This window comes from Dendrobium catenatum, unplaced genomic scaffold (assembly GCF_001605985.2).
Source record: "Dendrobium catenatum unplaced genomic scaffold, ASM160598v2 fragScaff_scaffold_1595, whole genome shotgun sequence".
In the NCBI taxonomy this organism is placed as follows: domain Eukaryota; kingdom Viridiplantae; phylum Streptophyta; class Magnoliopsida; order Asparagales; family Orchidaceae; genus Dendrobium; species Dendrobium catenatum.
Genome location: NW_021320057.1, coordinates 2,743,743 through 2,765,713, shown reverse-complemented (window position 1 = coordinate 2,765,713; position 21,971 = coordinate 2,743,743). Strand labels below are relative to the sequence as shown.

Here is a 21,971-nt window from a genome sequence, read left to right as displayed (position 1 = left end):
GTTGTTCTTATTGATTGATGTATTTGATTTAAGGTGCTTATTGAAGGGAAAGCTAGCGCCCGTGCGGTGATCCTTAACAGGCCGTCAGCTCTTAATGCGCTCACTACCAACATGGTATTTCATTTGGTTTTATACGTGGCGTTTCCTGTTGTGTGTGTGTGTGTGGGTGTGTGTGTGTGTTATGCACATAAGCTGTTTGAGGTTTTGACTAGCTGAGAGCAAGCCCGATTGTTATCTAGTTTCATCTTGTTTTTTTTAAGGGGCTTCGTTTGAAGAAGCTGTACGAGTCATGGGAAGACAATTCTGATATTGGATTTGTCATGATGAAGGTAGAATGTTGTTAGTTGGAAGCCATCTGTTGTTTCCTTTTTTTCTCCTACATTTATGTAAACTGCAAGGCTTTGAGTGTTATGCTTATAATTTTCCCTCATTTATAATATAAATTATTAATGATTTCTTTCGCCAAAGTAATAAAATGAAATTCTTTTAACCTGAACAATAAAAATTAAATGATATTTTTTGGCTTCAAAGGGAAGTGGAAGGGCATTCTGTGCTGGTGGTGATATTGTAACTCTTTACCATCTGCTTAAAGAAGGTCTGTACCATTCCGCTTTTAATTTTTCTTTTTTCTGGTTGCTATGTATTTTTGCTTAAGAAATATGTTGAAGTTCCATCTTATGCCACGTAAGGAGTTAGTAGTTTAATGTGTATTTCAAGGGGTTTTTTATTAATCTTCATACTTTGTGAAGTTTTCAATTTCATACCCATTCTTTAGTCACTAGAAATATGAAAAGATGATTTGATAATCTGTTTCAGTTCATCTAGAATCTTACCCTATTGCCATATTTCGCATAGAACTGCAAGTTGAATTAACTCAGCAATTAATGAGGAAATGCTTAAACCTAGAGGTTAAAGAGGAAAGTATTTCTTGTATTATCGGTTGCACAAAAAGCTACAGATTTTTTTATGTGTGAAATACTATTGTTAGAACATGAAAATGTTGCACTGGTGATCTTTGTCACAAAGAGCCAATGATATATGTTGAATAAACTAGTGGTTGTAACTTCTAGAAAGCAAAAAATATTAGCAATAACATGTTAAAAAAGCAAGTTTTTGATATTTGAGAAACCAATCAGGCATGTAAAGTTCACATTTGAGTGTGAAAGAAAATGAGTATGGGGGTAAGAAAAAAAGAGGCCAATGACATAGGGTCAGGTTGTTTGCACTTGAGTGACATAATTTCTGTTTTTTTTTTCTGCTTTACATCAACCATTTTCTTCTATTACCGATATACCTGTTTCTAATGTTCCTTGTAGCTTTTGTTTTACTGTTTGGCTGGCATTACTATACCTTTTAAATATCAATTGTAATCATTATCATTTTTTTTCATTTGTGTGAGACAAGTAGAGTGAAGATTGACTGCTCTGCAATAATCAATAGTTGCATTATTCTTTTATACAAGTTTTAATGAGTATAATGACCACTAAATTCTTTTGATGTTAGCTGTTTGATAACCAATGTTTTTGTTATTACTTATGTTCTCCTTGAACCTTAAAATATGCAGGAAAGGTGGAAGACTGCAAGGATTTTTTCAGGCACTTGTATACATTTATTTACATATTAGGCACCTATCTGAAACCACATGTGAGTTTTTATCTTAGCAATTCATGCATTGAAGGTTGACATTTCTAGTTGTAAAATTATTATAATTACTAACTTGAATTTGTTTTCACAAATAGTTTAATTCTTGACATAATCTTTAACACAATGTTAGGACACTGAACTTACTACTATTATATGGTGATGCAATTCATGCATTGAGAATTATAGTATATTAGTATTAGAAAAAATTTTAATTTATTGTATTTTTATTGGTGGGGTTTATGATCTAGTATTATACTTCAAATGATGCTTAGGCTAATGACACTATATTTTACAAGTGCTTTTGATACAAAAAAAACATAACTTTAAGCCCTTTATTTTATGAGGTGCCGATTTTCTTAGGATCAGTGCATTTTTTTATTGGCATGCTACCAAATTTCATGGTCACCATAGATTGCTAAGTAATCAAGGCTCTAATGTGTCTTCCAATCAATCATTTTGATTTTCGTACAAGAGATGGCATGGTGGGGATATTATTGTTGTCAATGTAATTGCCCAATATTAACATAGCCATTAAATTTGGAGCAACATGTGGTGCTAAAGCACATAGTTGATAGGTGTAGCTAATGTCACAACTATTTTGTACGATAATTTGGTTTTGCTTACTTTCACTTTGTTTGCAAGTCTTGGTAAAGCTGCTTAGGCTTTGATGTGTGCATCTAATCATGTAGATGCTCAAATATTGCATAAAGTGATAGCAGTCATTTTTTGCATGTATTGGGTCAGCAAGTGGATTGTTAAAGGATATAGTAGAAAGCTAGCACGAACAAGTCTTTGATAGTGTTGTCATATATGATAATTGCCCTCATTATTACAATAGCTGGTGTTTATGGTGATAGAATCTAATCAACTGACTCATAAAGTCTACATCATTCTTGCCATTCTCATTTGTACTCTCTGTTGAGGTGCTCAAAATAAAGTGTCACTGAAATCCTAGCACTTGGTCGGGATGGATAAATAAATAGAGGGAGAGATAGAAACACTCAAATCCAAACACAAGGATAGAAGAGAGAGGGAGGGAGGGAATACGCATTTGGTAGTTGAATTGTGCAAATAGGTGTGTTATAAAAGATGGAGGGCAAAGAAGGGGCTAGTATAATGAGGGAGGAAGTAAATTTTCATATTATAATTGGAAAGTGCATACGTAGAATATATCACAGGATGGGAGTGATCCGGGGGGCTCTCCTAACTCCATTATAGGATGAAAGTGCATAGGTAGAATATATTCTCAAAGTCAATTTGGATTCATGCCGGGTAGGTCTACTATGGAAGCTATTCATTTATTGAAAGGTTTGATGGAGAAGTATAGAGAGAATAAGGAGGATCTATCTATGATATTTATTATTTTAGAGAAAGCATATGACAAAGTTCCAAGAGAAGTGCTATGGAGAGCTTTAGAAAAGAAAGGGTTAATAATGCTTATATTCAAGTCATTAAGGATATGTATGCAGGAGCTGTTACTTGTGTTCAAACACAAGGTGATTTGACCAAGTATTTTTCTGTTTCAGTTGGATTACATTAAGGATCAGCCTTAAGCCCATATCTTTTTTGCTTTAGTCATTGATGTTCTCACTACACATTTGCAAGTGGATGTACGCTGGTGTATGCTTTTTGTTGATGATATTCTTCTTGTTGATAAGACTAGAGAGGGAGTTGAATGTAAACTTAAATTATGGAGGTCAACATTAGAGTTTAAAGACTTTTGTTTGAGTAGATTCAAAACAGAATGTATGGAGTATAATTTTAGTAATAATTAGATCAGTTGGGGGATTGTGACTTTGGGTGATCAAAACATTAATAAGAGTACACTTTTTCGATATCTTGGGTCTATTGTTCAGAGTGATGGTGAAATAAATGGGGATATTATTAGTAGAATTCAAGTTGGATGATTGAAGTTGAGGAATGCATCAAGCTTATTGTGTGATAGAAAAAAACCCCTCAACTTAAGGGAAAATTCTATAAAATAGTGGTTAGATCTGCAATGCTTTATGGTGCAGAATGTTGGCCACTAAATAAGAAGTATATATTAAGTTAAGTGTTGCAGAGATGAGGATGCTCAGGTGGATGAGTGGCTTTACTCTTAGAGACATGATACAAAATGAGCATATACTTGAAAAGGTTGGAGTAGCTCCAATGGAAAATAAGATTAGAGAGAGTCGCCTTAGATAGTCACCTAAAACGGCAGCCTTCCGATGACCCGGTTAGAAAGTAGTTGTATTAGATTTGACTTACAAGAAAGATAGAGGTAGAACTAAAAAGACTTAGTTAGAAAATATTAGAAATGACATTTTTTTATTAGATTTAAATGAGAATTTAACTCTTAACATGACACAATGGATAAAAAGGATTCATGTAGCCAACCTATGTGGGATAAAGGCTTGATGTTGATGTTGTTGTTGTTGTACTATGAAGCCTACTGAAGTACTTATGCCAAGATATATAAATATTTTTATAAGAAAGCCCATCAATGAAGTTTCATTCATGGATCTTTTGGCATACCATTTTATTGTTCTGAATTAAATTAGATAGTTTTTCTATGCAAGCTCTTTAGAAAATGTTTCCTGGTTTAACAATTCATACTTAAAACTCTTTCATAACCAACTTTTAAGATGTCATTCCTCTTTAAGCTTGATTAGGCATGTTATCGCTATGCCCGACTCTAATTTTAGATAAAAAACACATCAAACATGATTTTCAGCTTGTGGTTACATGTCAATGCCAAAGCGTGTCAAAGGCACACCCATCTCCAGTACGAGCACAATTTTTTTTTTTTAAGTGTAATACTTCATAGATAATGCAGCAACTAGTAAGTTACAAAGTGCCATACTTCGGATAATTGTACTCGATTGTTTTAACTAAGATATTCAATTCTATTGTAACATTTAGCAGATATAGATATTTGTGATTTACCCATCTGTTTTAATGCTTGTTATATACTTGCTAGTCTAAAGTGTTGGTCCATGTTCATTTTACTCAATGCAGGTGGCTATATTGGATGGTATAACCATGGGAGGTGGTGGAGGTGTGTCTATTCCTGGAACATTTCGTATTGCAACAGATAAAACAGTATGCTCTATCATCTCTAAACCTTTTGATTTTTTAATTAACCTTACCATGCTTATTATCATAATTTTGGTAACAAGAATCATTTTCTTTAATAAGAATATGAGTGTTCCAATGTTAGAAACATTCATTAATTTAGAATGTTATTTATATCATAGAAAACATGGATCTTCATATGACTATCACTTGCATGTTAATCACAATATCAAATGGCGTAACCTGTTGACATTGGCACTTCCTGGTTTATTTGAGTTCACATTCTAGGCTCATGTGATTAACCTAGCAAAGCTTAAACTTCAAACTACTAGCATATAAATTTTTAACTTATGCTAGCTTTTCTTTTTGATGAACCTAATGGAATAACTCCATCTCTTAACGATCTTATACTAGAGAAAGACTCCAACCGAATAGGCCCTAAAAGTGTTTGAAATATCTTATTTGAAAATGAATAGGATTTATAATCATTATTACTATGATTCTTTTATTCTTGGGGCATTTATATGTGTATCACTAAATTCTATGCTATTTGTACATTTAATGCCAAAATCTTCTTCTATACTCCTACCATCTTACCCCAAAATGCCACAAATAATACAAACCTTATGGGTTAACAGGATGGTATATTTTTGGTATTTAGAAGAATTAGATAGTATAGGAGTAAATAAGCGTATTTAGGTTTTAACCATGTAATTAGCATAGAATTCAGTGGTATGTATATGCCCGACTATTCTTTTTTCCATGATAATTTTGTGTGTAACATTTCTACTGCACAAGTACGCAGTGTAGAGTTATTGAGAAATATTAAGCACATCAATATTATTTTTAATTGGATGAATAGTGCTTAAATGATAAGACAACTAAATATATGTAGAACATTGTCTTAGTACTACGAGTTATCTCAATAGTTTTAACTTATTAATTATTTTGATGGAAAGCTGATCATAGTTGGATCTGAATGTACTGTTGATCAGAACACTTTTTAATATTTTCTTCCTTTTATGTGTGTCAAGATTATCATATTTCTTAACGTATCTTTCATGGAAAGAGTATTCTAGCATTCAAGCTCAATTAAATGCGCCTTGGATACCAGAGTGGTTGCTTCCGGAAAACTCATAATTTTTTTAGAAATTTTGTTAAATTTTCTCAAGAAAAATATGTTTAGTGTTCACTGATGAAATTTTTGCATTTAATTGGTTTGATTTAAGTTTAAGTTTAGTATTCATCATTCAACATAAATTCCTTTTTCAATTTCTCTCTTTTTTTTGTTCTTTTCATTTCTATGGTCTGGTAATAATAATCTCAAACTTCAAGAATAATTCTACTTTATTAATATATATTTTATATTTGTGCCAATTTCAGATATTTGCTACACCGGAGGTACATATTGGTTTTCATCCTGATGCCTGTGCTTCCTTTTACCTCTCGCACTTGCCAGGACATCTGGGTAAACTCTCGAGAATGAGGGCTAAAACATATTGTAGTTCACAATGACATTTAATTTTCTATAGCAGGATATGCTGGTTTTGCTTCAATATATATCTTAGCTAGACTTCATATGGCTGTTGATTCAGGCCTGATTTTTAAGTTTCATTTTTTTTAAGGAAGGCTGTGTCATACAGGCATCTGAAGTGATGCTATTCACAGTTTGTGTGGCCATTGCTCTAAAAAGTCATTTACTAAGCAAAATGACACTGATCAAAGCATGGGTACCACTTGAAATACTTGATGTGGTTATGAAGTGTATTTCTTTGACCATTGGAGTGAGGATTTATAAAGAAGACTTTAAATAGTTGGGATGAGGTTAATGATGATTAAAACAATGGTGTCTAAGCGCTAAGCACATTGCGATGCACAGGGATTTCTTTTACATTAGCTTCAATTTGCATAGCACAAAGTGAAACCGCGCTTTACAACTAGATTGTTCATAACTTATATATATATAATATGTGCATATAATAGTATTTTAATTAGTCAAACTTAAATCACATTAGGTTATAATTTTTATAAAATATAATGATACATTCAATTACAATAAATTTGAGCTATCCGAAAGCAAAAAGAAAATCAAAGATATAAATAATGAAATGATGAAAGAATAATTAAAAAATAAATATATTGGTGAGATTGAGTGATCAACTAAAGACCAAGAAGTAGAGGCTGTGTGAATAGAGATTGTGTATGTGAAAATAAGGTATTGAGAAGCATTCTTGGAAGAAAACTTTTGAGCGAGAAACTACTAGCGCTAGTAGCAAGAACTAGTGAGAAATGTATAAGAAAACTGACGATCGAGATAGTGTGAAGAGAACAACCACAAAGATTTAAATTGCTTACTCGGAGAGAAGGCTGAACCAATGAGCAACAACTCAATGATTAAGAGAACTAGTGAGAATTGAGCTTTTTTGCGTCATTGTAATATCATATATTGAACCAAATCATTATGAATCATGTTTTCATTTTGAGCCAGAGTCAGGTGTGCAATACTACAGCGTGATAAGCTCCTTTTGTTGTGAGCTTGTGCTTCACAGATAATTGATGTCAAGGGTGAGCACATCACTTCACTTTGCTCCAAGAGCGCACTTTTAATAATAATAAACCAAAATGATGTATCATTATTTAAAATTATATGTTGTGTTTTTTACTATCATGGCTGGATTATGGCCAATTTCTCCCCTTCTTATGATTTTGTGAAGGGTTTGCACATCCATAATTCTAAAAATTATTGGCATGCTTGGACACAATATTTAAGAGTTAACACCAAAGTAATCCGGAATTCTGTCTAAGCTTATTTCTAAAAAAACGTGTTGCCATCATATTTGGGGCATTGCAATATTTGCTCCCTAATTACTTTATTTGGCATGTTAATTCCTCGCCTCTTTTCTAAGCTTTTCTAGAAACTGAGCATTTTATTATCTTCGGTGCAGGTGAATACTTGGCTTTAACAGGTGAAAAGCTTAATGGAGTAGACGCACTTGCTGCTGGCCTTGCTACCCACTTTGCCATGAGTGCTGTTAGTTCTCTATTTCTAGGGTCATTAATTTTATAATTGAAACAGAGCCCCAGATCTTTGCTGCATCCCTGTTCATACTCTCCTTCCTTTTTTTCCTAACATAGTGGACTGTCAACAGAAGCTTAGTTGGATTGATGAACGGCTCGCTAAGTTGGTGACAGATGACCCTTCAGTGATTGATTCCTCTCTAGCACAGTATGGTGACATAGTCTATCCAGATAAGAAGAGCATTGTTCACAGGTAATAACATCCTTTTTTGCCATTTTCCGTTAATGGACCTATTGAAAGGCTTATGGAATGTGAGTTTTGATCTCTTAAAATTATTATAGCCATACATTGTTCTAGAGTTCGTTTTTCAAGCTTCAAAATTATTAGATTATAGATTATTAACGTCCAAAATGGATGATTGTAAGCCAAAAAATTGGTCAATTCATTGTCATGCTATAAGAGAAAGGAAGGGAAGCTTGAAGCGTCAAAGGTTTCTCCTTGGAGCGCCTGTTCCTGTATATTTAGTGATGTATGACATCATTTTTAAACTAGGATGTATTTCCAATCGCAAATCGCCTTCTAGTGCCCTTGATTCCTTTTAGTCGTTTTATTGGGGGTTATTTTACTCTCAATTGAAGATTGCTCACACAGCTTGGTTTGGTGAGTTCTGTTCTTAACATAGTTTGTGTTATATGATTCTTAACATATAAAATCTATTACAAATAAAGAAAGCCTAATGCTTGAATATCAAACACTTGAACAATGGATAAGAAAGTTTTGAATTTTTCGTCATTAGGTCGCTTAAGTACTTGAATTTCATATTTAGAACCTGTTGGGCCTCCGTTTTGTTGAAAATTATTCTAGAATTTCCAAATCATTGCTTGATGCAGCTATTGCATCGTTGGATTTTAATTGCTGGTTTGTAACATGCCCTATATATGCAAGATCAGTAAGCATGATTGCCCCCAAGAGTAACAGAGGAAGAGAGGGGAAGGCACTTCTAGTTCTTTTGCTGATAGGCAATTGACAGTGGATTGGAGATTGATAAGTTGGAAATTTTGCAAGTAACTTTTGGTAGTTAGATGAGTATTTTAGTTAATTCCAAAAATTTTTATTGAACTTTGCTGCATAAGCTATTGAGTTATTGTTTAATTCCTAAAATTTGCATGTATCTTTGACAACTATAACTTGATGTTGAATCATCAATTTTTAATTTTTAATTTTCAAATTGTTTTTGTGCTATATATTAAAAATGAAAATAAATACTTAATTTTTTTTTTTGTTTTTATTTAACACAAACCAACTTCTTTCCTTCATATCAGGATGGAAGCAATAGATGATTGCTTTGGGCGTGAAACTATTGAAGAAATTGTTGATGCTTTGGTGAGCTCTTTCTTTAATCAACTTATCTATCACTTTTATAGAATCTTCAGGCTTCAAAACTTTTCTTGGAGTTCCTTTCAGAATGAATGAGTTGACGTTCTTCATGACTTTAAATCAATAAGCTAGTCAAATCTGCATTTTGCATCTGTCGCACTTAGATTTGATTACATAAACATTTAGTTGCCTCTGAGCAATCTATAATGCTCTCACCATTATTTTGGTTCATTTCAAAAAATGTGCAACCTCTTCCAAGCTGTTATAGCTGTAAAGCTTTTGGTTGATTCAAGTATCCATTTGCTTTCTGCCTAATTCTCTAGCTTACGAGCATCAGGATTTGATTGTGTCAATGAGACTAAGGTTTTGTTTGGGACGGCTTTCTTGCTACTTCATAAAGCAGCTTTTTAGTACAAAAATTTTAATTTTGTTCTACAAAATTGATTTAAGAAGCATTAAAAAAGTCATCCCAAACGAAGCCTAAATCTTTGTTTGTTTGGTAGGGAGAGATTCTTCTGTTATAATTCAAAACTCATGTCATTTGCAGTACCTTTTGACTAATGACTCTTCCATTGACTTGTCTTATCATAACGATTTAATGTTTTTTCCTCTTAAAATCTCAGGAAAGTGAGGCAGCCAGAACCAATCAGGACTGGTGCACTTCAGCTCTCAAGAAAATTAAAGAAGCATCTCCATTGAGTCTAAAAATCTCCTTAAGATCTGTATGTCCCTAAAAGTTTTCCTTATCATTGTAATACTCATCCACTACAAATTTTATCTGGGTTGGGTAAGTTGAGTGTTCCTTGGGCTGCTGATATCACCATTGATTGCTTTGTAAGGTACGGGAAGGTCGATTTCAGACTCTCGATGAATGCCTCATTCGAGAATATCGAATGTCTCTACATCATATGTCAAAGGTTGTTTCTAATGACTTTTGCGAGGTAAACAGCTCATATTTTGCTATTAAAATATCTGCCGCTCATTCTTTAGTGTGCCATAATTTTATAGTCGTCTTCTTCCATAGGGTGTTCGAGCTAAGTTGGTGGAGAAGGACTTGGCTCCAAAGGTAACAATGCGTGATTCTTTTTAAATTATGGAGCTTAATTTTTTACATTACAAAAAAAAATATGCCATACATATACAGTTGCAGGTTGACCTCTATATATTGGTCTAATGACTTAGAGTTGTAATTCTTCATAAACAAAATCATAGTGAAATCTTCATTGACAGCAACAAGGTGTGGTCATCAGTTGCGTTGAAGCATATAAAATTCTTGTGTTTTTATGAGTTGATCTTTTTCTATTTTCAATCTGTTAGGAAGTACTTGAAGATTTCAAGTAATTCCTAACATGATAAATAAAAAAATAACAAAACGCTCCACAATTTCGATGGGAAAATCAGCGAACAGTAATTTTTATTGAAGAAATCAAACTAATGATGAAATAAAACAAGATACAATTGATCTGAAATAAAACAAGATACAATTGATCCGCAATTCGAGAGGACGATCGTTCTTTCTCAATCCCTTGACGAATCTAGGGCCCAAGACACCGAGACAAGAACTCCAAAATCAGCCATAAAATTAAGCATAACCCTAACCCTAACCCTTCCTACTTAAAGCATGCAATTAATCAATTAAACCCAAATTATAGGTATGCCCTTGCCTCCCCCTCATTTGGTTCCAAAACATGTGAATTTCAATTAGTGGGCCCCATCTCCCTCTTCCTCTCTCTTGCCTCCCGTCTCTTATACACTTGAGCCGGCCCTTTGCAAGGGACCGGTTGGACCGGTCTAACACAATCATTCATTATCCTTAGATCAATCCTTTCTTTCTAATGCTTGTTATGTTTGCCCCTCATGCAGTGGAATCCGCCGACTTTACAACATGTTTCCGACGACATGATCGACCTCCATTTCTCTCCTCTCGGTGAATTCGAACCCGAACTAAAGCTACCGACTCACTTGAGAGAGGCCTTTATTTGACCAAGTAATTTTTCAAGTAGCTGTTCTGGAGAAAGTTGTCTGATCTCTCCTTGTTGATTCAGATTACATCAATAAAGAGCTTTTTTTGTATTTAAATGCAAGGCGATTTTTCACATGTAAGCAATCATCTGATCAGATCAGATGAGTTGAAGATCCACAGAAGTGGAGGAGGGCATTGGAGCCTATCCATTCTTCTAATGAATGCTCTCTCTTTGTTGCTATATTCATGCCTTGAGAGTAAATACACTGTATCATTCTATCAATGAGGCTTTTATTACTTCCACTGTCTGAATGGGTTGCAGTGTATCATTCATTGTCTTCAAACACACCATGTGATGGTCGTCTGCTCATATTTATTTGCTGAGCTTATCTGAATTATCCATACAACTCAATAGTTTTTCTTATAAGAGAATTTTTATTTGGCTATTATTTTGTGTTCCTTTGAAGAGAATTTTATGCTGGGAAATTACTTTCTCAACAGTAACTTTATAATTGTTTTTTATAAAAAGCTACGATCATTTCAAACTGAACTTTTATTTTTGTTGGTAGTTGAAGGGAGAATCTTCAAAAGGAAAATAGGGTGCAAGAAGTTATCTTCATGATTATTATAGTAATGAAAAATGAACAATTAAGCTTCATTTGGGACGGATTTCTAATTGCTTTATTAAAGCAGCTTTTTAGTATAAAAGTTTTTTGAATCAAATATTTTTGTACTAAAAATTTGTTTTAGAAATCGGTAAGAAAGTTGTCATAAACGTAGCTTTAATGTCGTGCATATTACAGGTTCATGAACCATTAAAAATATGGTGAATGTCATATTGGTGGAATTTGAGCTATCATTAGTGGAATATTTTGAGGCAAAGTTTAAATCTTTAGCTATAATTATGAAGCATTTCATGAAGGATATATTTATGAAATAGAATGGAGGATAAAAGATGTGAAAGAAAAATGAGTTTTGTCATTCTTTAAGGAAAATGTTTCATTAATATATTCTCATTTAAAGATAAAATTATCTCAATTATTTTATTAATTAGAAGTAGGGAGTAAAGTCGCATATGAATCAAATGTAATGCATGTTGCAAATGAACATTTAATGAAATAAGAGTTATTTGGTTGAATGCAAATCAAATGCCTTCAAAAGCATTGAAATATGGATGAGAGCGAATATGAGCGACATGAGCTAGCAAGGATGAGAATGATGATGGTGGCGATGGCGAGCAAGCGAGGGTGAGTGATGGCAGCGGCGAGTTGTGCCAGTGGACGATGGTAAGCGATAATTACAAGTTGTTGCAATGTAGGATTTATCACATGATTTTGATGATTTTCAAATATAAGGAAAATAAAAGTTTTGAAGTAGTTTAAGGCTTCATTTGGGACGGCTTTATTTCTACTTCTTAAAATAGTTTTTTAATACAAAATTAAAATTGAAACCTATTACTGGAACCGATGGACTTTCCATAGGACCCATTTTACTGACAGGATTTATCACTACTTTAGCTACTTTAGCAGCTTGGCCAGTTACTCGAAATCCGCGATTCTTCTATTTCTTGATGTTAGCAATGTATAGTGGCCAAATAGAGGACCCCCTCATTTTTTTTCTTCTAGAATTTGGATTCGTCTTTTCAATTCATTGTTCAAATTGCACTTTTTTCTTCATTAGTATAAATCCAAGAATTATAAAGATCTTTGTCGTATAGTTTTTCTATTATGATTATGATTTCTACTAAATGGCAGAGTACTTGAAACCTCGAACTATTTTCTATAATAATTTTTAGAATAAAAATATATAGTTAAAAAATTACTAAAAAATGACTTAAAAAATATTTAAAAAAAAATTCTTTTATTGCTCTCTACCATCTAGGAAGTAAATCTTGCAAGTTTTAAAATTCAATTTTTATTTTAGTTTTGTTTGGGAAGAATTTCTTATTGTTTCTTAAAACAACTTTCTAGTACTAAAAATATAAATTTTTAATAAAAAAAAATACTTTAAGAATCAATAATAAAACCGTCCCAAAAAAAACCTTAGTCCCTATACGAAATTTTTAATGTATAAATTTTGGTCTTTTTAGTACTATAAATATTATAAAAACATATTCAATATATAAAATAAAAAAAATTATCTAATCAACATTTAATTTATGCTACACATATTTTTATGTTATAAAATTCTAACAAAAATATATTTCAACTAAAATGGATCTAAAAAACCATCCAAATCCATGAAAACTTAGAACCATAAGAAATCTTGTGTTCTTCTTCCAATAAAAGTTTCTGATAAGAACAAGTCAGAAGGCACAGATGGATGGTTCAGCGAGCTTCCATGTGACAGTATCGATCATCTGTCGCTTCTTTTCATCCTATTTTAGGATCATCTGCTTAGCTCATAATAGCATCAGCAGCAGCTATTATTGTTTAAGGTTATCCCTCCTTTTAAAAATCTAATATTTTTAATTAGTTAAAACATGCTTATATATATTCATTTCATCATTCAAAAAGGAGAAAATTTGGATCAAGAATGCTCTAATCAGAGTAAATTATATTATCATTTCTGACTTGTAGGGCTGTAAATGACCCGAGCATTCGACGAGCAATTCGAAGCTCAGCTCATATTTTTCTCTATTGTATTTCGATAGAAAAAACTTGTTCATGAATAAGAGGTATTTGCTCATGTTTGCTAAATTGTTTGTTTAAAGTATTCATGAACAAACTGGTTAATAAGAAATCATTTTTTGAGCTCGTTTGTCTGTGAACATGCTCATTTGGTAATTGAAAAATACTAGCTAGATATGTTCGTGAACAAGCACATTTGGTAGATCGAAAATACTCACTAGATAGGTTCATGAATATGCTCAAGATAACTATTCGTTAGTAGGCTCAATAAGACTTGATAAGACTGGTTTGTTTAAAACTCGATAAGCACAAAATGAATTGAATATGAATCAAATACAAGCCAAACATAAAAATCTATCATTTTAAACGAAAAAATCTTGAACATAAACTGAAAAGCTCGAATCAAGCTTGAACCGAGTTTAAACAAGCTAATAATAAACGGGCTCAAACATGAAGAAGCACCTACTCGGTTCAGCTTGATTCGTTTGCAGCCCTACTGATATAAATTCACATTCATGAAGAGAAGATTATTTAATCAGAAGATCTAAACAAAATTAAAAACTACTAATCAAAAGGGAAAAGAATATCGGTTTTCACTTTAGTTAAGCTACCAGTTCGCTGGGAGAACCATATTCCTGTCACAGCAAGCATGCGAAGAATCAGAACCCAGCTTAGTATTTACAATACAAAAAATGTAGATTTAGGAGAGAATGCTACATTAAAATATTGATAAGTTGCCAGAAATTTTCTAATACCTTTGAGCTAATAGTTGTATTATCGGCAGATCCTCCCCATTTATTTATGCGAGATTCTGCTTCAATTGCCTGTACGTTTCAAGCCCAAAATCCTTACATTTATAAGTATATGGTCCGTAGATCTTGAGAAACAAAGGTGATGGGAGAGACGAAAATAAAGAGTTCTCACCTCTTTGTCCCAATCTGTTCTTAAAGTGATCACAACGAGTATAATAGTCTGCAATCCTATTCCAACCAGTGAACCACCCCACATTCCCTTCATGTAACATAACATCATCATATCTCATAAGTAGCATTAGAGTAATGAATGTCATGATGCCGATAAAAGTCTCTATGCCATTAGATGAATGATTACTTAACATGTACATATCATTTCATCAAACGGTTCAAGTCATAAGTTAGGTATCAAATGAATATTCATGGAAACAATGTGACAGAGAATCATCATATCAAAATTTGATACCTTAAAAGCTGTTGGATTACTTTGAGATTGATGCTTCATTTGGGACAGTTTTCTTACTGCTTTTTAAAGTAACTTTTAATACAAAAATAAAAAAATTTATAGTAAAAAGCTGTCTAAGAAGCAGTAAGAAAGCTGTCTCAAATGAACCCTGAGAAAATGATCAAAGTGGTCTTTTGATTCTTTATGAAAGATGAAAATAGTCTTCAATTATATTAAAGAATCATTTTGATCCTTCAACTTCTTAAAGATGAACCAAAATAATCTCACCATGAGACTACTTCAATTCATTTTTAAAGACTTAGGAACCAAAATGATCGTTATACAGTTGGAGATTATTGTGATCCTTCATATAAAAAAAAATCAAGAGACCATTTTGATACTTCTCCCTTCTTAGATTTAAGGGCAATAGATAATTTATGTTGCATTCATTTTATCATCAATAAGAGAGGTTTAACACAACAAAGAAAAGAAAAAGGACAACAAATACCTCCACACCCAAATCAAGTGGAAACGCAAATAGATATCCAAGTGGAATTCCAACTACATAATAACACCCCAAGTTAATGTAAGCAACTAATGCCTGCCACCCTGCCCCTACTGCAACGCCTGCAGTACACGATTTGAAAGAAAAATAATCATCATTTTCTGCAAAATTTTCCAGTAGTAACAGCTCAAATGTAAGTGATTGTGTGCAGACTAAACCTGATAAAACTGGTTGGACGCTGTCAAGGAGAAGTGTGAAGGCAAATACAATTATGAGTTGCGCTACGGCTCGAACAACCTCAGGGTTGTTTGTGAAGGGAACGGCATAAACGTTTCTCAAAGCCATCACCGCAGTAAAGAAGAGGAGACCGATAAATCCAGAGATCAAAGTAATTATCAGTATAGAGAACTTGGCAGCTCTTGGCCTTCCAGCTCCGAGCTCATTGGATACTCTCACACTGGACAAAGATGTATTACAGATGGGTCAGCTAAAAGAATGGAAGAAACGGTTGAAATTTGAAACAATGGAGAAAAATATTATGACCTTATGGCAGCATTGAAGCCAATGAAGACCATTATTTCCCACCCATGCAAATTCAAACTGCCATAAAGAGAATTCAGACTCTTAAATCATCACAAAACTTTCACTAGAATGATCTTTTGATCAGAGCAGAAACAAAAAGAGAATTCAGACTCTTAAATCATCACAAAACTTTCACTAGAATGATCTTTTGATCAGAGCAGAAACTGACCAGATTGACACTGCGGCCACCGTTATTTCTGCATTCTTCAGCTGGCCAACCAGTATGACGAGAAACATAAGGTACCAAAACTCAAGGCTGGATCAAAAGCTTATATTATAAAAAAGAAAATGAGATGACCACTGAAGCTGCACAGAAAGAGTAATGCACCATACCACAACATGACAGCAGAAGCAATGGAGAGCCTTGTAAATTCTCCCAAGTCCTGGAAAGCTCGACGGCTGAAGCCATTCCAGGCACCAGGACAACTCCCCATGGCAATATATGCAAACTGAGCAAGCACCACAAACCACCATGATATGTTGAGTGAGGCCGCGGCACCAACAAGGCCAAGCCCAAGCTGAACTATAAGAAGCCAGCTGAGCAATATGTGGAGCACTAGAGCAGCAGCAGCGATGTAGGCCATTACCATGACCTTGCTCTGTGCCTGTAGGAATTTCTGCATCGGGAAGTTCAGGCCATATGAGAATAGTTGGGGAATCATATAAAGAGAGAACCTTCCTGCAAGAACTGCAATGGCTTCATCCTCTCCAAAGAAGCGGAGGATAGGGGTTGCAAAGATATAAATGGGAAGAAGGATGAGGCAAGTTGTGAGAAGAATGACCCAAGAACGCTGCATGTAAACACCTAGCATGTCGAACTGTTTCGCACCAAATGCTTGGCCACAGAGTGTCTCAAGAGCACTTCCCATGCCCAGCTAGTAATTACAGACCAAAGAAGAAGAAGATGGTCAATCCCTTCATTCATTTGAAATCAAGTAGATAGGAATGTTCTTCAATTATAACATCAAAAGTACAATTGGCAGTTCAATAATTCACAGATGCAAATTATGTTCAAATAGAAGAAATTATGGTGGTGGAGGCCACAACATTTTCAACAAAATTATGAAGATATCATCAGTTCATGCATATGTAAATATTTCGAAACGAATGATGGTGAGGTTAGTGGTTAATTAGGTTTTTTTATTAAAATAATGCATATTTTAAATATGGACATTGACAATGAGATTTTTAATTATTAACTTATTATTAAAAAAATAGAACAATTGATAATTGATATGTCACCAAAAATTGTCTTGATCGAGCACAAATCTTGAGACATATTAAGTTAGAAACTTATGAAATTAAATTTTGGAACATCTAAACTCCAATTTCAGTAAACTTATAGTCAAATTGAACATCTCAAGAAGATGAATTCAACGACTCCAAATTTGGTCCAATACGAGCCCAAATCAAATGACCAAAATATATTTAAAAACTTCAAAGTATCAATTGGATGACTAAATGATATTCAAATATGACATACTTATAGCCGAATCGAGTGTCTAGACGAGACGAATCCAACGAGCCCAAGATCACTCAATTTTGATATTATTAAGGCACTTAAATGTTTAATAAATGCTCCCGATCTCCGTCGCTTACCAAATAGTCCTTCCAACCGATGTCACCCAACTACGGTCCTTTTGACCTCCATTTTCCCTTCAACTATAGTCCCTCTGACCACCGTCGCACGTTGACTACAGTCCCTTCGACCAACGTCGTCCAACTACGGTCCATTTGACCTCTGTTACTTACCGACTACTATCATACCAACCACCATCGCCCGTCAACTACACTCATTTCGGACACCGTCACCCAATGACTACGGTCTCTCTGACCAATGTCGTCAACTACGATCCTTCTGACCTCCGTTACTTGCCGACTATGGCCCCTCCAATCTCTATCTCCCAAATACAGTCCTACCAACCAATGAACATGTTAACACTCTCTTGAGAACATCTCTCATGACATTGGGTTCTTCCAGCCCCAACCATATAAAGTGCTTTATATGATGCATATTTGTTATATTGAGCCAACGCCTTCCCCCGACCAAACATGAGTAGATTCATTCAAATTGGGCAAGGCCGCATAATTTTTTTCCCTTTTCATGGGTTTTCATGTAAAACTTATGGTGTCTCTTATGAATGTTGCATCTCTCTCTTTTATTTGTGTGTTAAATTTTCATACAAAACTAGAATTCTAAATTATATATCTCTCAACTGATGCGAATGAACAATAACTAATAAATTATTAGACTGATTAGAGATTAACTATTCTTTTGCTTAAGATTATTAAATTTTAATAGAATTTAATTATAATAATTTAACATGATATGATTAATAAATAAAAAAAAGAACATATTAATCTGTAATAACTATTTATTTTGATTAATTAGAATTTAAGTACAGGTTCAATCAAGTTAATAAAGATTTTACTAGTTTGTAATTATGGTTCATTAATAGCATTTAATTTTAATAATTTGACATGATATGATTAATTAATAAAAAAATAAGAAGATATTAATCTATAATAACTATTTTTTTAATTAATTAGAATTCCAGTACAGGTTCAATTAAGATTATTAAGATTTTACTAGTCTGTAATTATGGTTCATTAAGACTGGTATAGCTAAAGTACTAATTGAAATATATTTTTACTAATTAAATAATTAAGTATTAACTCACTTAACAATTTAATATTTAATTAGTTATTTTAATAAGTATTAACTCTCTTAACAATTTAATATTTAATTAGTTATTTTAATAATAATTTAAATTAATTAAGTTTAAATATTGTTTGAAAGATAATTAGCAATTTGATGGAATTAATGAAGTTCTAAATATAGATTAATTTTGTTTTCTGCCTGATTACCACACATCTTTTTATTTCTATTTTAATAAAAGATAAAATAAGTATGACATTTAGTGGGTGCCAAATAAATCAGTTGTTAAATGTCTAAAAAACTGTGGCCTTTAGAATTTTAAATTAATTAATTAGGGATTAAGGTGTTAATTTAAGCAAATTAAGGATACTCTCTCTCTCTCTCCATCTCTGTGTGTGTCTCTAAGTTTGACTCTTTATCGTAAATAGTTAAGAAATAGTATTTTGTCTTTCTACATCCAAATAATTAAGGAGTAGGTACGATTTATGGGAAGGCTAAATCCTACCAAAACATTTATTTGGGCCTTTAAAACTGACTTCCAAATTTAAAACTTAGGTAGGATTTACCGAATCCTACTGAATTTGAGGGATTTAATAATTCCTATTGAAATCAAAGGTTTAAGATTCAAAACAACCTGTTAGATATTGGCCCAGATTTTTTATTAGCTGTTTCATTGTACTTTCTTTAGTTTTTTATATACTTTATATTGTCATTGGTGTGCTGCTTAGTGTAGCCATTGTTCTATATAAATAAGAGCAATAGGCTGTAATAGGGAGAAAGCCAATCAATAAAGAAATTTGTTCAGTTTGGTCTCTCCCATTCTTCCCTCTACTCCCTGTCTCTCTTCCAAGAAGCTCAAGGATCTTTATCTTCCTCCCAAGAAATCCCAACACAGCCCATTCATGCATGCCCAGTTAACCTAATTAAGCCCCTAATTCACACTAAACAAAAGTAAGCTTAATATATCATTTTTTCAAAGATTTCTTTTCTGCATACTACGTACGCTTACCTAGTCACCTTCAACAATGGCCTCACCACTTCTTTTTTTTTTTTGTTGGGGGATATTTAAGCCAATTAAAGTAAACTCACACACACATCATACTTTGAACTCAATACTTTTTAGTTGGCAGCCAAAGCTCCAATCAACAGATCAAGATGAGTTGTGCATCGCTGCACCACCTCATCTCACATCGCCAGCTCGCATGTCCATGCGGTTGTGTCGCCAGATCACCTTGACTCTTTTGTCAATTACATCAAGTCATTATGGGAACGTTAACTCATGTATATCCATACTCTTCTAGAATAAATTAATCAATTCATTATGAGCGTCTAAGGCTTCGCTTAGGACAGCCTTTTTAGTGCTTCTTAAAGCAGCTTTCTAGTACACAAACTAAAAAGTTGTTTAAGAAGCAGTAAGAAAGCCGTCCTAAACGAAGTCTAAGTTGGGTTCAACAAATTCTAGGCTATGAACCTGCTTGAACCACCTGCAATTTATGAAACTCACCAAGCTTAAAGTCACACAAAGCATGGAGTCACCCCGTACTTAAAAAAACAAAAGTCACTACAGAATCACCTCTTACTCAGCTACTGAACTCACCCGAGATACCCATCAAGCCATATATTTGACAAAACTGTTTACCAAAGTAACTCGACTATTCAACCATGGTAGCCAAGTAGCTAGGCTTTCATGCTAGAAGAATTCACCAAGAGTAATAATAGCCTTCAATTTGGAACTCACTCAAAGCACTTGACAACAAGCTAAACTCATCCAAGTCTAAATGATATATATTTTTTATGTACTCTCGCTATTTAGTCAATTCTGTAATGTTGAAATTAATCATCGGGATCTTTGGTTGAGATGAAACCATCCATTTAAGTTTCCCGTAGATCTGCATAAGATTCTCTTCGCTCTTTGACAAAGAAGCAGCTCCAGCACCCTTTACACACAGCCAGTACTTAGAATAATTTACCTGCTTTACTCAGAAACTACAGCAGCAACTGCAGTCACTTTCTCTGCCAGCAAATCTGAACCTTACATTATTAACTACATCTTCATCTACCGTTGGTGCTAGGAAAAGCAGATGCTTTGCTAAGCTTATATATAACTATGTATTGAAACTGTATTGTAATTGAATACAATTTCCCATACAAAAGGTTCTGCCATAATACTTCTTCCTTACTCTGTTTTTCTGTTCTTTCCTATTTCTGTATTTCAACAGTACTCTTTGGTTTGTCACCCTGACTTTCAAACGCCTAAAATCCATCAATCCTCCAACTTACATCAAAATACCAAACTATTTTCAAAGATTACCTCGAAACAAACTTGCCAAAGCCAGATTTGTAAAATTTTCTGTAACTAATTTAACTAATGCTTAAGAACAGGACAAAATATAATGGATTGATTTGTCTTCAATCTTGTCAAAAAGTTTTTTAGGACAAACTTTTTGTTAAATACTTAAATCCAATCTCAGTCCCATTTTTAATTGAATCTGAATTTTCAGGATATATTAAATCCAATTTGCTGACAAAAAACCCTCCCAATAAGGCAATAAAGGACAAAAAAACTTTAAGAAAATCTCCAGATGCAAACAAGAAGGGTAAGATCAGAGAAACAGAATACTCCAGTACCATGACGCCGAAAGCGAGCCCAGCGATGACCATATTCTCGACGGAGACAGCATCAAGATCCAGCGTTGTAAGGTGCCCGGCGAACACCTGCGTTAATGCGCCGAGAGAATACTGAGCTACGGAAGTGAAGATGGCCGGCACCGCCAGGGCCCACATCCGCCGGTTCTCCGCCGCCGCCTCCCTCATAAACTGCCCCACGCTCTTTATCTCCTCCATGTCATCTCTGTCATCTCTCTTCCCATGCCTCCACTCATCTCCATCTGCGCCGCCGCCACCTCTGGCGAGTAAAGGCTCACTCATCGTCCTCGGCCGCTTCTTACCCTTATCCCCTTCGCTCCTTCCCCGCGGCCTTCTCTTCCTTCTGGCCAATAAATGAAGAAGCTATGGCGGCAAGGGCAGCTATTTATGTGAGCAAAAATGGATTTTTTATATATTAACTGATCTTCTGAAGCTCAAAAATTTTCTATTCGTCCCGGAAAAAAGTCGCGGACAGAACCAGTCGTTCAGTCCTACCCACTCATATAATTAGTATAATAGCATACTAATTATATTATTATATAATATTAATCAATACTATAATATTATTAACTTAATTATATTTTTATCAAATTATCATGCATAAAGTCAGCATGATGTATATTTACATAACTTAATTTATTATATTTAAACATTGGATTTTCATTGCTTTCAAAAAAAATTAAGATTTCATT

General features: G+C 33.8%; 2 protein-coding genes across 3 annotated transcripts; one reads left to right on the top strand and one right to left on the bottom strand.

The window, feature by feature from the left end:
* Nucleotides 1–10: 10 nt before the first annotated feature.
* LOC110095033 (3-hydroxyisobutyryl-CoA hydrolase-like protein 2, mitochondrial) lies at nt 11–11,483 on the top strand. 2 transcript variants are annotated; one of them, XM_028700806.1, is made up of 13 exons: nt 11–114; nt 261–329; nt 532–595; nt 1,565–1,644; nt 4,645–4,728; nt 6,085–6,169; nt 7,668–7,732; nt 7,851–7,972; nt 9,043–9,103; nt 9,721–9,819; nt 9,937–10,038; nt 10,122–10,163; nt 10,961–11,483. In XM_028700806.1, the coding sequence occupies exons 1-13, from the start codon at nt 112–114 to the stop codon at nt 11,078–11,080; spliced, it is 996 nt and encodes a 331-aa protein (XP_028556639.1). In that variant the 5' UTR covers nt 11–111; the 3' UTR covers nt 11,081–11,483. The 2 variants fall into 2 exon arrangements, with proteins under 2 accessions (XP_028556639.1, XP_020676057.2); XM_020820398.2 differs by having other exon boundaries at nt 7,647–7,732.
* Nucleotides 11,484–14,024: 2,541 nt separating this feature from the next.
* Nucleotides 14,025–21,736, bottom strand: LOC110095036 (protein DETOXIFICATION 33). Its single transcript, XM_020820402.2, has 9 exons — nt 21,262–21,736; nt 16,308–16,849; nt 16,144–16,230; nt 15,936–15,992; nt 15,611–15,849; nt 15,396–15,514; nt 14,615–14,701; nt 14,446–14,514; nt 14,025–14,325 (listed from the first exon to the last, which is right to left on the bottom strand). The coding sequence occupies exons 1-9, from the start codon at nt 21,559–21,561 to the stop codon at nt 14,293–14,295; spliced, it is 1,533 nt and encodes a 510-aa protein (XP_020676061.1). The 5' UTR covers nt 21,562–21,736; the 3' UTR covers nt 14,025–14,292.
* Nucleotides 21,737–21,971: the final 235 nt, after the last annotated feature.

Excerpts from the sequence above, each read along its gene's own strand:
- LOC110095033 (XM_020820398.2), top strand. Across the intron at positions 6,170-7,646 it reads GCACTTGCCAGGACATCTGG|GTGAATACTTGGCTTTAACA; the intron begins GTAAACTCTCGA and ends TCTTCGGTGCAG. Across the intron at positions 9,820-9,936 it reads TAAAAATCTCCTTAAGATCT|GTACGGGAAGGTCGATTTCA; the intron begins GTATGTCCCTAA and ends TTGCTTTGTAAG.
- LOC110095036 (XM_020820402.2), bottom strand. The coding sequence starts at position 21,561 with ATGAGTGAGCCTTTACTCGCCAGAGGTGGCGGCGGCGCAGATGGAGAT. Across the intron at positions 16,850-21,261 it reads GGCTCGCTTTCGGCGTCATG|CTGGGCATGGGAAGTGCTCT; the intron begins GTACTGGAGTAT and ends TGTAATTACTAG. Across the intron at positions 14,326-14,445 it reads ATACAACTATTAGCTCAAAG|GAATATGGTTCTCCCAGCGA; the intron begins GTATTAGAAAAT and ends TTGCTGTGACAG.